General features: G+C 41.1%; 2 protein-coding genes across 2 annotated transcripts in view; both read right to left on the reverse strand.

The window, feature by feature from the left end:
* Nucleotides 1-14,413, reverse strand: part of LOC127652647 (zinc finger homeobox protein 3-like) — a 215,549-nt gene that overhangs the window by 179,142 nt on the left and 21,994 nt on the right. Inside the window, exons 6-7 of the mRNA XM_052138914.1 lie at nt 8,892-14,342; nt 6,740-8,421 (exon numbers count right to left, since the gene is read on the reverse strand). Of these exons, the coding sequence (XP_051994874.1) occupies nt 6,740-8,421; nt 8,892-14,342 (7,133 nt within the window). The remainder of the gene's footprint in view (nt 1-6,739; nt 8,422-8,891; nt 14,343-14,413) is intronic.
* Nucleotides 1,795-14,413, reverse strand: part of zfhx3b (zinc finger homeobox 3b) — a 193,955-nt gene continuing 181,336 nt past the window's right edge. Inside the window, 2 exon segments of the mRNA XM_052150779.1 lie at nt 1,795-8,421; nt 8,892-14,342. Of these exon segments, the coding sequence (XP_052006739.1) occupies nt 6,713-8,421; nt 8,892-14,342 (7,160 nt within the window). The 3' untranslated portion in view covers nt 1,795-6,712.

A 14,413-nucleotide genomic window follows, 5' to 3' on the forward strand; every position in this document is an offset into this window, starting at 1 on the left:
ACATGTGACCTTCATCAGGCATCTAAGAGCCAAATACGGTAATAATAATAATAATAATAATAATAATAATTCACATGAATATGCCGTTTTGTTTTTAAAAATGTATAAGAATTGCATGTATATATGAATATTAAGCTGCACGTTTTCTAGAGTCATTACGGTAGTCATTCTGACTCGCTGCACACTGAGCAGGAAGAGGATACAGAGGTTGCTAACGGGTATAAAAACGAATTTAACAACATATAAACATGAGTATACGTGATGTAACGTGAGTTGTGACAATCAGACATGTTGAGCGATAGAGACTGAGCAATCATCAGCACATTCAGCTTCACTCCCTTCAATATGCTCACTCGTGGTGTCAATCAAACATGCGTGCTCTCCAGGTGCTCTCCATATCTCATCATCAGTCACTCATCTCAGCACTATTCTGTGAGGATCCCAAATTAAATCAGATTAATGTTGGTCACAATACCACAAATAACAGATGTATCTGTTTAACCTTCAATAACAGCACCGCATCATGCATTTGCTTAAAAATTTGTGATTTGTGTTACAGCAAAACGCCAAAGACAGTAAACAAATATAGATATGAATGATTTCTCACTGGAGCAGTTTTAGAGTTTGTAATGGATATTGCTTTCTTATTTTTTTAATGTATCTCTGGTGTTTGATGCTCTCATGGTTTTGACTGCTTCAGTAGCCTATGTCACAATGACCTATCAAAACAAATCAATGTTAGCAATTGACAATTATCAGCCTCAAATTTCCTGATCGGTGCGCCAATAAAATATATATATATATGACAAATCTATTAGTCACTTCAATTCAAGAATGAATTAACTGAGCATACACGATAGTTTTAAACTGATTTTCAGCTCCATCTTCAACAGATCAGACCAAAAATATATAAGATCTTGTTATATACATTGTCCACCGGGAAAATGCCCGGTATGCCAGATTACCAGTCCAGCCTTGAACCTAACCCTCACAAAAAACTTTCTGCATTTTTACCTTTTAAAAAATAAACCTTTGTTTAGTAAGTTTTTATTAAGCATTATAAATTAAGGGGACACAAGAAATTTTCTCATAAAGCACATTTAGAACAGAATACCCTTGTATTTGCCAGTTTGTAACCTAAAAAAAAAAGTCCTCGTAAACCACTTAAACCTGCTCACACACACACACACGGGCGTACACAAGGGAGCTCTAATTTGTACAAGGCTTCGAATCAGCCCTAAATTATGAATTTGATGCTTAAGTCAAAATTAATTTAAGAGCCATTCTTTCAACAGCAAACTTCAGATTGAATTATATATGATTTTAAGTCTTAATCAACTTCAATTTGTCAAAAACAGCCACTTCTAATTAGCTATGCGTCTACATATCTTGCTTAATATGTTTTAATTAATCTTGTTCATAGAAGCTCCCTAAGAGGAATTTCAGTGTGACTGCTCTTGCAGAGAATACCAACAAGAGAATGAAATATTGGGAATGTGTGTTAGGGGGCTGTCAAATCATGTGCATTGTAAATTCGATTAATTGCAATTAGGGTAAATTAGGTTTTCAAAATCAAACTTATGCCAAAGAAAAGACTAGATTAAATGGTTGGATATGGCTGCTTATTCTCTGATCTATTTATGACTGGATGCCAAGAGAAAAAAAAAAAAACAATTAAAAATATGAAATTCGACCTTTGGTTGTGTTTGTCTCTGTGTACTCTGTGCATGTATAAAATGCTTCAATCAAGCATTCAAAAAACATGTCACAAAAAATTAGTCTGAGTCAAAAAGGGCATTTTATGCTCATACTTTTTAATGTATCACAATGAGCAAGAAACATACTTGATGAAATATTTTCAAAGGAGTATATTCAATTACCATCTACAATCAACTTAACTAGGACAACAAGGTTTTTGTGACAAAAGTTTCTCTTTAAAAGTCTGAAGTTCCATGTGGTTTATGTATGTTAGTCTCCATGTCATTTGGTACAGTTTGGAAATCTTCATCATATAATTACAGTAACAAAAAGCTAACAAGACTACAGTATAGAAAAGACATCAAGAACAACATTTTTGGTTTAACTTGCTCTTTTTATACATTGCAAGGCTGTAAGTTCTACCCTCGGATGGGCTACCTGGAGCCACAGAGCCGTGCTTGTGAGGCTCGGAGGAGGAATAACTCGAGGAAAAACCAAAGAGAGAGAGAGAGGGAAAAAAAACAAAAAAAAAAACAAAACACAAAAAAGCATCAAAAATGCTGTGGAACTAGGAGCCACTAAAGGAACAGGAAACTCCAGTAGCAGTTCAACCTTGAAACTTGAGCTCGTGGTTTTCATTTGGTTGCTTGTTAGTTTGGTTATTAATTTTGGTTGTTTCGCTTTTTTGTGTTTATCTGCTTCCTTAGGAATGACACCCAAGAAATCCCCTCCCCTTGAACAGTACAGTCATTGTTTATGGTGCGATGGAATTGGTCGACTCCATGCCAGACTGGATCAGATCGCTTTCTGACCGGAGGTTCCGATATGTGTCAGTCACTGAAACGGGCAGGAGGAAATGAAACAGGTAGCAACACCAAGAACTGGGAGACAACGTAAGCAAGTGTTTAAGTCCATCCCGTTCGTAAGTGCAGAAAATGTCCAAGTAGATGCAGATCCAGAGAGAGAAGAGTAGGTGGCTCAAGCCACCCGGAGTCGAGCTTGAACGCAGATTAATTCCTCTCCGTGTCACATATGTCCACTCCCATTGGCATATAGTGTTAGTTAAATAATGACTTGATATCAGGGCAGTGTGTACCCTGCCTTTGGCTCCCATGCCCAGTTTTGGTGTGCCAACAGCCTTCTCCGACAGACATCACAATGACATCTCTCAGGTTTCCCAGAGTTCGTTTCTCTTTATTTCCTTCTTTGTCATTTCAAAGAAAAGTGTTGATGATGTCTTTAAATATATCTATATCTGTATACATGTTTATTTTCACAGTGGGCAAAATGATGACCTCTACAGCAAAACCTTGTCTTTCTCTCTTTGCAAAATGTCCACAAAAATCAAGTATCCCAATGAGAGTTGATGTATCTCAGCCACATGTTGGTTTAACCACAATAAATATACACTCATCAGGGGCACCAACTGAACAGCATGAAGCTTTGGCCACATTCATATAATTAAAGTAATAACTGTTCAGTGCTTCGGTATCTTCTTTCACCACATAATGTAATTATTGTGTTGAATATCAGATTTTTCTAAATCTTTACACAACTTTTCTGAAGATTCAGCTGTGCAGCTCAGTATGTTTTGGTGCGAAATAAAAGTAGAAAATAGAATACAACGTATAAAAACTCAGACTGATGCTGGCTCTTATGAAACAAACACACACGCATACACACACACACATCCAAAGTCCATGCTGGCTGAAACAATTGTGAGGAATTCTGCCCCACATGAGAGCCTATTAAAAAAAAGAGAACACTTTGGAAGCAAGAGATACAACTGTGTCGTGACAAACAAATATAAGATCAATGTAACACCATAAAGTGGCCAGAGAATGATAGAAAACAAATAGGTGAGATTTAAATTTAAAGCTGGCATTGAAACATTAATTTATAAATGGACAACGACAAAAAAAAGTTATATGAAAATAACCATAAAGATATTATTTGAGACCAAAACAATGCAAGGCATTCAAAAATAAACTATACAATATCAGAATTCTCCCAAAATAATTATGAACAATATTATAGATAACATGGATTGAGAGGAGTGGCAAGCTTGCAGATCAAATGAACCCAATTTCAATAGCATGCACACCAAATTCAAATTGTTCTGCAAGACGTAACAATTTTACACATTATGAAACATGTGGAAATGTTACTAAAGCCATATAAACTTGCTATATGTTTTTGCCCCCCAAAGCATCTTTTACTAATTTAAAATTACTTGGTTTGGAAAAGGTCATTAAAAGCAACTCCGTTTATGATGGGGGAAGGCTGTTTAGATAAAAACAGAATCATTCCCATTGCAATAATGATTAGTGAGGGACATCTTTGGACACAAAGGAAGAACTCTACCTTATCACCATGTAAAACAAGGGTTATTAAAACATGTCCTGCTTTTTTTCCCCAGTCTCACAATGCTTTGGAATGAAGATGCCCCTAACAAACCTGCAACAGACAATGCATGAACATGGCTTTACACCCTACAGAACATGAATTCCCTACTTGAATTTCCCGGAAGGGAGGCTGCCTCACCAGTCTTTGCCAAACAGCCTTTCATTCTGAGACCAGACCAGTGAGATGTGCAAGTACCAGATGTGTCACAGTATGTACATTTTTGGTAACCACTATGACTCGGTGATTTAGTTCAAATGAGTAAAGTCATTGGGACTCTATTCACTCTTAACACAACATAATCAGAGTGAGGGAATCAAGAAGTGATACACAACAGCCTAAAATCCCCTTAGAAATGGGCTAAAATAGAATTATACCCAAATTGAATAAAAAATAAGCAGTCCTTGGTTAAGAAATTAAAACTCAGGTGTAGTATTTGGAATGCACTGTAATTTTTACAAACATTATATATCATTGGCTTTTAACATTGGTCTGTTAAAAAAAAAAAAAAAGTCCTTTGGAACATATATTCACAGTCTTCAAAGTTCCGTTTTTGCAACAAGAAGGGAAAAAAAGATGTTGCAGGGGGCAGGGAAATGGTTTCTTTTTTGTTTTGTTAAAGCTTAGCCAAAAAGCAAAAGGAGCATGTATTTAGGTATTCTTCCTTTCCAAATCTACATTAGCAGCAAAACACTGTATGTTCTCAAAGACCAGACCTTATACATTATTTTTTACCAAATAACAACAAACAAAAAAAACCTTGATTTAATGTGTGACAGAAAACTTCAACAAAACCTCTATCTTACAAACTGCAATGGCTCTGTAACGGTGCTACTCCACAACGCAAGGACAAGGGCCCTTTTTGATTTTTGGTTTTCTTAGTATTTGACGTAAAAAAGCCACTTGTCTGTTCACAAAGAAGCAAAAACGGCAACTCTGATGCGTACTTCTTTTATTTTAAAACTTTGTTTTCTTTCCTTAAAAACAGCAACAAATTCTCAAGTATAAAGAAGCCTCTTTTCTTATTTTTATGCACCAATGGTGAAAGTGTTAAGTCTTTGGATTTCTTTTCGTTTTAAAGCGTGAGAATTATTATTATTATTCTTTTTTCATTATATATGACAACATAATTGAAATAAACATAAAGCCTATAGCAGACTGCAGCCACACGACATGAAAACAAGTACCTGTTTTGTAGAGCTAAAGGAGTTATCTCCAAATCTACAAAGGCAGGGGGTACATAAAAAAGGAAGAAGGGAGGAACAGATAAAGACAGAGATAGAGAAAGTCAGACAGTGGTAAGTGCACTAAGGTAACACAAATATGACTGAATTTTCAACACATCCCAGATATTTCTTCGCTTTTGGTCAGTGCTGCACCAACCAAAGTTGAAAACCCCCTGGTGACAGAGATTCATCCGGGAGAACAAAAAACAAAAAGCTGAGAATTTGACAGAAATAGAGTTTCCTGCTCAATCTAGTCTATTGGAATGACCAAGACAACATCAACTGAAGCGCCTCAAAGTTGGAAGATACAAAAGCTAAATGTACACAAAGATTTTTCAATCTACCATACAGTTTTAAATTCATTTCCAATGCAACAATCTACTTAACACCAAAAATGTATATATCTATCATAAATACAGAACGTTTTTTTCCTAAAAAAAATCTCCCCCCCCCCCCCACCAAGTCTGCAATTCTCTTCGTGTCTGGGTAAAATGGGATTGTTAGCTCAACTGTTTAAAAAAATACTAAAATAAAATAAGGTTTAAAACCAGCGATTCAGCTACTCCTTGAATGCCCAGAGACTTTAGTTGAGTTAGTATCATTTCTGAATACTTTCTGACAATAAAAGTCATACAAAAACAGAAATGTCTATCATTTGTTTTGGAACAAAATGAAATAATGACTTTTTTGTAACACACGAGAAGGTTGTGAGCTGTTGACCTGAGAATAAAATAGACATTACATTATTTTTCTTTTCTTTAGCAAGCCATTGGTATTTGAATGCTTAGATAGCAAGAAAACTGTAAGACTATTCTCCCATACAGTACATACTGGCTTTATGTGACTGTGCTATGATGAACAAATACTTATGCAAACAAAGGGACAGCTTGTTGATTTTTGTAGAGTGGGTTTTGGGGCCATTCATATAACTTTGAGGCAGTCCACTGCATTTATAGCATTGCACTAGCAATAACTGGATGTTAACTGCTGAGATCTTCTCTCTTCTTATATATATGTGTGTGTGTGTGTATATATAATGTGTGTGCGTGTACATATACATATATACATACACACACATATACATATATACACATATATGTGTGTGTATATATATATATATATATATATATAAACTCACACACACACACACTAAGTTGTAATAAACTAAAACCAGCATGTTGATATGGGAAAACAATCCACTAACATTAAAATTTTTGGTTAAAAGCTTTGGAATTGCAGTTAGTCTTTACACATCTTTTTCTGAAATTGGTTTGTATACTTTTAAACATATTTTAAACATTGCAGATTTTTTTCTTTTTTCTTTTGAGTTTTCTTCTGTTTTTTTTTTTCCTTTTTTTCTTCAACATAGTTTGTCACTGAAAGCTTTACAATCTGATGGAGTCCGATCCTACACTTGCAAGATTACTACAACTACTGCTGTCTTTGAGACAGCCAGGCTGTTGCGGCTCCTCTGCTGGCCTGCCCAGCCTGTCTGCCGACTTCTGACTGCTGTCAGAGTCAGACTCGTTGGCAAAGACGTCTGTTGGTATCGAGGTCTGGACCCCTGAGGTGCTCAATGAACTTGAGGTAACCGTTGAAGGAGGGGATACAGGAGTAAAAGAAGACGATGCAGAAGAGGGGGCATTGGGCTTCCCAGCTAAAGCTCTCGAGAAAGGGGTCTGGGACCAGGGTTTGCCTGCAGCTGTTGTGTTCAGTGGAGTGGCCGTGAATGAGGAGCTGGTGCATGAAGATGCAGACACGGATGAGGACGGCGTGGTGGCTGATGTTGTTGGCGGAGGAGATGGGGTGTTGTTTGAGTGAGTAGCAGACTGCGAGGTAGGTGCGGTGTTAGGATTGGGGAAGCAGGCTGAAGAGTGAGGTAATAAACTAGTAGCGTGCTCTTTGGCATTTCTGGATCTCTTGATTGTTCTGTGTTTGTGCAAGGCTGAAACTAGGTGTTGACTAAGCGCTTTGTCCCCTTCCAGTGTGGTGTCACAGGCAAGGCAGTTGTACAGGCCGCCATCTGCCGCTTTTCCACTGTTGGGGACCCGAAGCAACATCTCTTGCAGGTTTGCCACAGACTGACCGAAATAGCAAATCGACTTGAGGTGGCTGATAGCTGCTTCCTCCTTGTTGAAGACAGCTTGACACTTGCGGCACGCAAGCCGGAACGGAACTTTGGGAATGATAAATTGGTCAAGAAGGCAGTCTGCACCTTTGCCGTCCACTTCATACTGCTCAGTGGCTAGGTTGTTGTGAATGGAAGAGGTTTCAATAGAGGACTTGCCCTTCTGCTCTGATTTTATTGGATCTTTGGCAGAGTCCTTACGGTCCACCGCATTTTGAGAGTGGGCAATAGTTTGGCTTGTTTTGGGCTGCTGGATCTGCTGGAGTTGCCTCTGCTGTTGTTGAAGTGCATCCTGCAGGCTCTGCTGATATTGCTGGTAATGCTGAAGCAAAGATCCTGATGACAACCCCATCAGGGCTTGTGATAAAGCAGGGTTGTAGGGGAAAAGACTTTCCATACCATACATGGGCTGAAGATATCCACCTTGAAGAGCACCCATTTGAGGGGCATAATATGGAGAGAAGCCAGGCATAAAGTAGGGCAGGAACTGACTTGTTAGCAGAGCTGTTGGATCAGAGGCTAATGCTGCTTGCAGAGCTTGAAGCTGGGCAGTGTCGACCACATACTCCATACCAGGTGTCGGCATTGAGGTGGCCGGAACAGCGGTGTCTGGTTTTTCTTTCTTGGCACTGGCAGCAGAAGTGGAGGGAGCAGGTGTGCCCCCAGCAGAAGATGGTGTAGGGGGCTTCTCAACCTTCTCTTTGGGTTTTTCTTTCTCCCTGGCCCTCTCAGAATTGCGATCTTTGGGAGGTTCAGGGCGGGGTGCTGGTTGTGTTGTCACAGAATTTGAAGATGCAGGGGTAGGGCTTGAGTGGGCAACAGATGTGCTGGCCTGAGCTGGGCTGGGTGAGGCCAAGGAAGAGGAGGAAGGGGTCTTGTTAGGTAATCCAGATGTGGGGAGACTAGGTGAGGGTACACTGGCACCAGGCATGTTCAGGAGGTTTGGAGGTTTTGGAGGAGTTAAAGCTAAAGAAGTTGACACAGATCAAGAAAATACAATTAAGAATCTTGCAATATACTGGATACTTGATAGGTTGTTTTCCAGTAAATATTATCTAAATATCCTTAAATAATATAATATAATATATATTAAATATCCTATAATATAGATGCCTATATATATATTTATATATAGGCATATATATATATATATATATATATATATATATATATATATATATATATATATATATATATATATATATATATATATATATATGTATGCAAGTGGGTGAGAAACATATCGCAAGTTAAAGGGAAGACACGTTTATTTCTTTATTAATAAAAGTAATATTTTTCTTGTTTTATCATGTTTTAAGAATGTTTAGATATATTAACTGGAAAAGAAGACAAAATACTGAATAATTCTTAAATAGTTTGTATTTAAAAATTCTTACAAATATTATTAATTGCAGCAATTTTATATGATGATATACCTGAATTGGATGAGTTAAAGCCTGGTATTGAGGGACCACCAACACCTGGTAGGAGAACAGATGGGATCCCTTGTAGATTTGGGTAACCTGACTGAAGGTTCAAGGCTTGCAAGGCAGGTGTGTCAAACATCCCTTGTTGCTGCATGGCTTGTTGTTGTGCTAGTCCCAGTACTTCATTAGCCTTCTTGATGCGATCCATCTCCTGCTGAGCCATCAGCTGACGTACCGTCGCTGGGTCAAAGTACTCTTTCTCTTTATCAAGTTGGCTTCCAATGGTGTCCTTTACCTTGGAGATGTGTTGCTGGGAAAATATGTGGTCCCTTACTGAGACACGAGCACTGTATTTAACACCACACAAAGTGCACTCTGTCTTGGGTCCCTCGTATGATGTCTGGTTGATACCAAAGTGCTTAGCCATGCTGAGCTTTGCCTTCTTTTCCTTAGCACGAGCATTCTGAAACCAAACCTGAACGACTCTTTTTGGAAGTCCAATGTCATTGCCAAGCACCTCACACTCTAGCATCGTCGGAGTCCTATAATCATTGAAGCAGGACTTGAGCAACTTAAGCTGAAGATTAGTCATCTGTGTACGGAAGCGCTTTTGACCAGGCCTATCTCCACTATCAATGCTTCTACTCCCAGAGGCCCCTGGACTTGGTGAGCAAGGGTCAGCCAGACTAGATGTTTCACTGTAATCTATAATATTTTCATTTTCAAAATCTTTTGTGTAGTAGCTTGTTGCAGGGCTCACCAGTCCTGAGGACATTTGTTCATCATTCTCAATGGAGGGGACAGTGCCTCCAGACTTAGACAGGAAATCTCCACTGATATGGCTGTGTTTTGCATCAGCACTGTCATTGTCAATGTTTGCCTCATCACCTGTGGTAGTATCAGTGATGGCCGTGTTCACTGAGGAGCAATCATCATTATCAAGTTTATTTTGATCAAAGTTTGTGTTTACTGAGGAAATGGTTGGGCTTTCAAACTCCTCTACTCCCTCGACCTTGATAGACGTTGGGCTCAGTAGAGCCCTGGGGGACAAGTCCATGTTTTTGCTCACAGGTGACAGTGAGGAACATTGTGCATCGCTATTAGTAGGGATGAGATGAGTATAGCTAGAGATATCCAGGGGATCCATCTTCAAATGCATGGCCTCCTGTTCAGGTAACATACTGGAAAGTGCCAGGTTGTAACCAGCACGCTTTGCCTCATGCCAGTGCCTTGAACGAATGTGGGCCTCAAGGGCAGTTTTAGCCTTAAATAGGGCTCGACAGAATGGGCAACGACGGTGGGCTTGAGCTGGCCCAACAGCCCGGAATTGTCCTTTTCGTTCTCTGGCCCTTGTGTTTTGGAACCACACCTGTACCACCCGTTTTTTGAGCCCCACCTCATGGGCAATATGATCAAGCATCTTACGAGTTGGATTGGAGTCAAGCAAATATTTCTGGTATAGAATCTCAAGTTGCTCTGGGGTAATAGTGGTTCTGAGGCGCTTATCTCGCTGTGGCTCCTCTCCACTGTTCATGCTGTCACTTTCTCCTGGACTAGTTCCTGCTTTCTCCTCTAACTTCCTCTTCAAGGAGTTCATAGTGGATGTCGGCGTTGATGGAGAGGTGGCGGAGTTGCTGGACATTTGTGGTATGGCTCCTGCTAGGAGCTGGCTAGCCAGGAGAGGATTGCTAGGATCAAATAACATGAAGGACATGTCCATTGGGCGATCCAAGAACTGAGGATGGATAAACTGGTTTTGGACACTCAGGAAATGAAGCTGCTGGTGTTCCTGCCAGTGCTCAAATGAAGGGAAGGCAAGCTTGCACTGTTCACACTGATATGGGATCATTTGTTGGGCCATCTGCTGCTGTGAGGTAGATGCTAAATGAGAATTAAGGGCCATGTGGGAACTCTGGGAGGTCTGATTGGTGTGTGAAATGGAGGGACCACTATGCTGTTGTTGTTGGGAGAGGGATGGTGAAGCGAGCTTAGAACTCTTTGGGACTGAATGACTCTTTTCCTCTCTTTGCGACCTCTGCTGTGGCATTTCAGATGGATGGCTGGTTTCCTGTTTCAAAGTTGTTTGCTCTCTTTGGCTCTGTGATGCTTCTGCAGAGTGTTTTATTTTCTCATCAAAGGAGATTGAGGTGTTAGCGGGAGTAGGCTCTTCCTTTTCAGATGATGTCATGTGAGAGAATTCAGAGGATGTGGGAGGAAGAGGGCAGAGGCTTGAAGATGAGGGCATTGGGGTTTGACCCGAAGATCCAGATGGAGTGTAGTATTCATGCGAGAGATCTACAGAGTCCTCATTTTGGCTGTCATATTGGCCCTCTTCCTCCTCATCTTTGTAACAGAGCTTCTTTTGGTGTTTAATAAGGTCAAATATGCGCTGAAAAATCAGGCTGCACTTCTTGCACTGATAATTTAAGTTGGCAGTGCGAATGTATCGGTCATTGGATAACTCACGTCGGTCACCATCTTTTCCTCCCTCTCCCTGGTTCTCATAGTTTTTACGAGCTTTTTGTCTAGCATTTTGGAACCAAACAACAATGACTCGAGTTGGCAGACTCAGAAGATTGGACAGCTGTTCAAATTCATCATCTTTAGGATAAGCATTGGCATCAAAGAAATCTTGCAGTACCCTCAGCTGGTAGTCTGTGAACCTTGTCCGTGAGGACCTTTTATTTCCATATGATTCATGCTTTTGAGGTTCAGGGGAGGGTGGCTTTGAATCAATTTTGGTATCTTCCAGAGTGGTAATTGGAGGGTTGTTGAAGTTATAAGGAGAGTCTTTGTTGCGTTGGCGCTCTTTGAAGAGTGTGTTACGGAACCAGTGTTTGATGACTTTCTGAGGGAGTCCTGATTTATCTGCCATTTCCTTTATTTGTTCCTCGTTTGGAGAGTTGTTGATGTCAAAGTATTGGCGAAGCACCCTTAGCTGGTCATCTGTGATACGGGTGCGGGGCCTCTTGTTCTGTTGGTGCAGCATGGCAGGGGTCAACTGCTGTTGGTACAGCTGGGCCAAATCAGTGGCAAGACTGGGTTCCACAGCTGGCAGTTGGGCAGGAATTTGAGAAGGTAATGATTGGAGTGACATAGACTGCATCATGAGTGGAGAGAAAAGAGGCAGATCCATTTGCATTGGGATTTGTGCCAATGGAACTGGAGGCTGTGGGGTGGAAGCAGTTGGCGTTGTGTGGGTTGGAGTAGTAACAGGTACATTTGGTGTTGGTACCCTCTGGGGAGGTGGTGGTGCAGGGGGTGGTGGAGGAGCAGCAACTTCGGGTGTCTGGGGTCTCAATGGGTACAGCTTGTCATATTGTTCTCTGTACTCTTTGGCAAATCTCTCTAGGAATCGGAATGGGAAGAAAGCCTGGTGGATGTGCTCCTGGTGACTTTTTAGAATCAATATGTTTGAAAAGAGCTTCCCACAGGACTCACACTCCAGTTTCTCTAATCCTTCAAAGGGGTCAACAACTCTGGTGATACCAGCTGGCCCACTGGATCCTGATAGAGATCCTGCTGGCTTTTTTTGTGCTTTTTGCTTGTTCTCATTGTACTGAATTACCAGCTCAAATCCGAAGTTCTCTAACAGGGCTTTTGTGGCATTTCCACGGGCATCTGAGGCAATCCTCGGTGGAGGAAATCCAGAGTCATGGTTCACATTGACTACAGTTTGTGGAGCATCTTTCTTTTCTTTGGACTTTGAATTGTCTACAATATCTTTTGGAGCATGATCCTCTGCTTTATCACTAATTTCTTTATCCTTTAGTAGCTCTCTTTCTTTCTCGCTATGGAGAGATGGCTTTGGCTTTTTTTCTACTGGGTGAGATAGAGCACTCTGTTGAAGAAAAGCCATTTGGCTTGAACCCTGGGAGTGGGAATGAGCTTGGTGCTGTTGTTGAAGGTGATGGTGCATAAGCTGCTGTTGTAAGCAGCTCTGCTGGGCAGAATTCTTTTGTTCTTCCAATAGTGCAGCAGCAGCAGATCCACTCAAGTTTAGTGAAGAGCTACTAAGATTCAATTCTGGATTCGGTTGAAACTCTGCCCCAGGAATATAAAATGGAAAGAGCAACTGCTGCTGCTGAAGTGGGAGAAGAGCATCTGTTGTCATTGGGAAGTGCTGGAGAAGAGGGTTAAAGAGCTGGGACTGAAGGAGAGCGGCCTGCTGGAGCTCCTGTTGGAACTGGGCTTGGGCCTGTGCTTGAGCCTGAGCCAACTGCTGCTGCTGGAGTTGCTGCTGATGGCCCCTTGAAGAAAGCATATCAGAAAATTTCTTCTTTTTCATTTCATGGTTCTCAGAAGGGGACGAATGACATGCTGAGTTGCCCAAATTCTCAACATTATGAGAATGACTCAGATGGTTACCTCCCAGGATGCTCTGTGCTGTCTGAGATCCTGCTGGGGAGCTGCTGTTGTTGCTAGAACTTGTAGTGGAGTTAGTGGTTGGAATTGGGCTTGGGGTTGAAGTGCTATTAGAAGTGCTTCCACTTGGGCCACTACTGTTACCAGAGCTTGAACTGCCACCAGCTGCTTCAAGCTTTGCTGCCCTGGCCTTCGTCTGATGAAGAACAGAGCGCATATGGATCTCTAGTGTTGAACTCTGACTGTATGCTACATTGCAAGTGCTGCACTTAAAGGGTTTATTATCAGGGCTGCTGGTTGGTTCTGGCTGGCCAGTGGTGGATTCCTGTAGGGCCCTTTTGACTTTGTGCAAGTGAGACACTGAGTTGTAGTGTACAAGGAGGATATTCTTTTGGGTAAACGACTCTTTGCAGACTGTACACTTGAATGGACGGGATGGATCAAGAAATTTCTCCATAGTAAAATTGGGGCCTTTTCTAAATGGCAGAGCTCGTTTGGGTTCAGATCCAGAATCCTCTTGCAAAGATCCAGAGTCACTGCCAGTTGGGCTTTGCTTTTCCTCAGGGTCACTTTCCTCTCCCTCCTTCTCATCATCAAGAAGACTTCCCTGGTCCTCTCCAAGTGAGGGATCACCCATAATCATCAGATCTCCATTCATTAGTAAACCTCCATAGAGTTGCTGGATATCAGCTTCACTCAACTCAAGGTGATTGGTCTCCAGATGCTTCTTGAGTGCCTGCAAGGTCCTGAAGCTGCGCTGGCAAAGACAACACATTGTGGCTGCTCTGATGACATGGTATTGGGAATGCAGTTGAAGTTTCTCTATTGTCTTAAATGCCAGACTACACTGGTTGCAACGATATTTGTAGACATGACGATCGGAGACAGGCAGTTGGGGCCTTTTATTGTGGACCTCATTGAAGTGCATCTGAAGGGCGTTGGAGGATTTGAAGACTTTGTTACAGCCCTTTTTCCAACAAAGAAAACCAGTAGAATCATCTCTTGCAGGCTGTTGTTCTTCAAGAGGAGACTTGCGAGCTTCAGCTGTATCTGTGGCCAAACAAACTCCTTTCTCAGGCTCAACATCTGGCACCTCTGTAATGAAAAAAACAACATTCATTAAAATTTTGACTGCAGATGCATGTGTGTTTTCAAGAGGGACAAGA

Source organism: Xyrauchen texanus, chromosome 2, assembly GCF_025860055.1.
Source record: "Xyrauchen texanus isolate HMW12.3.18 chromosome 2, RBS_HiC_50CHRs, whole genome shotgun sequence".
Taxonomy (NCBI): Eukaryota; Metazoa; Chordata; class Actinopteri; order Cypriniformes; family Catostomidae; genus Xyrauchen; species Xyrauchen texanus.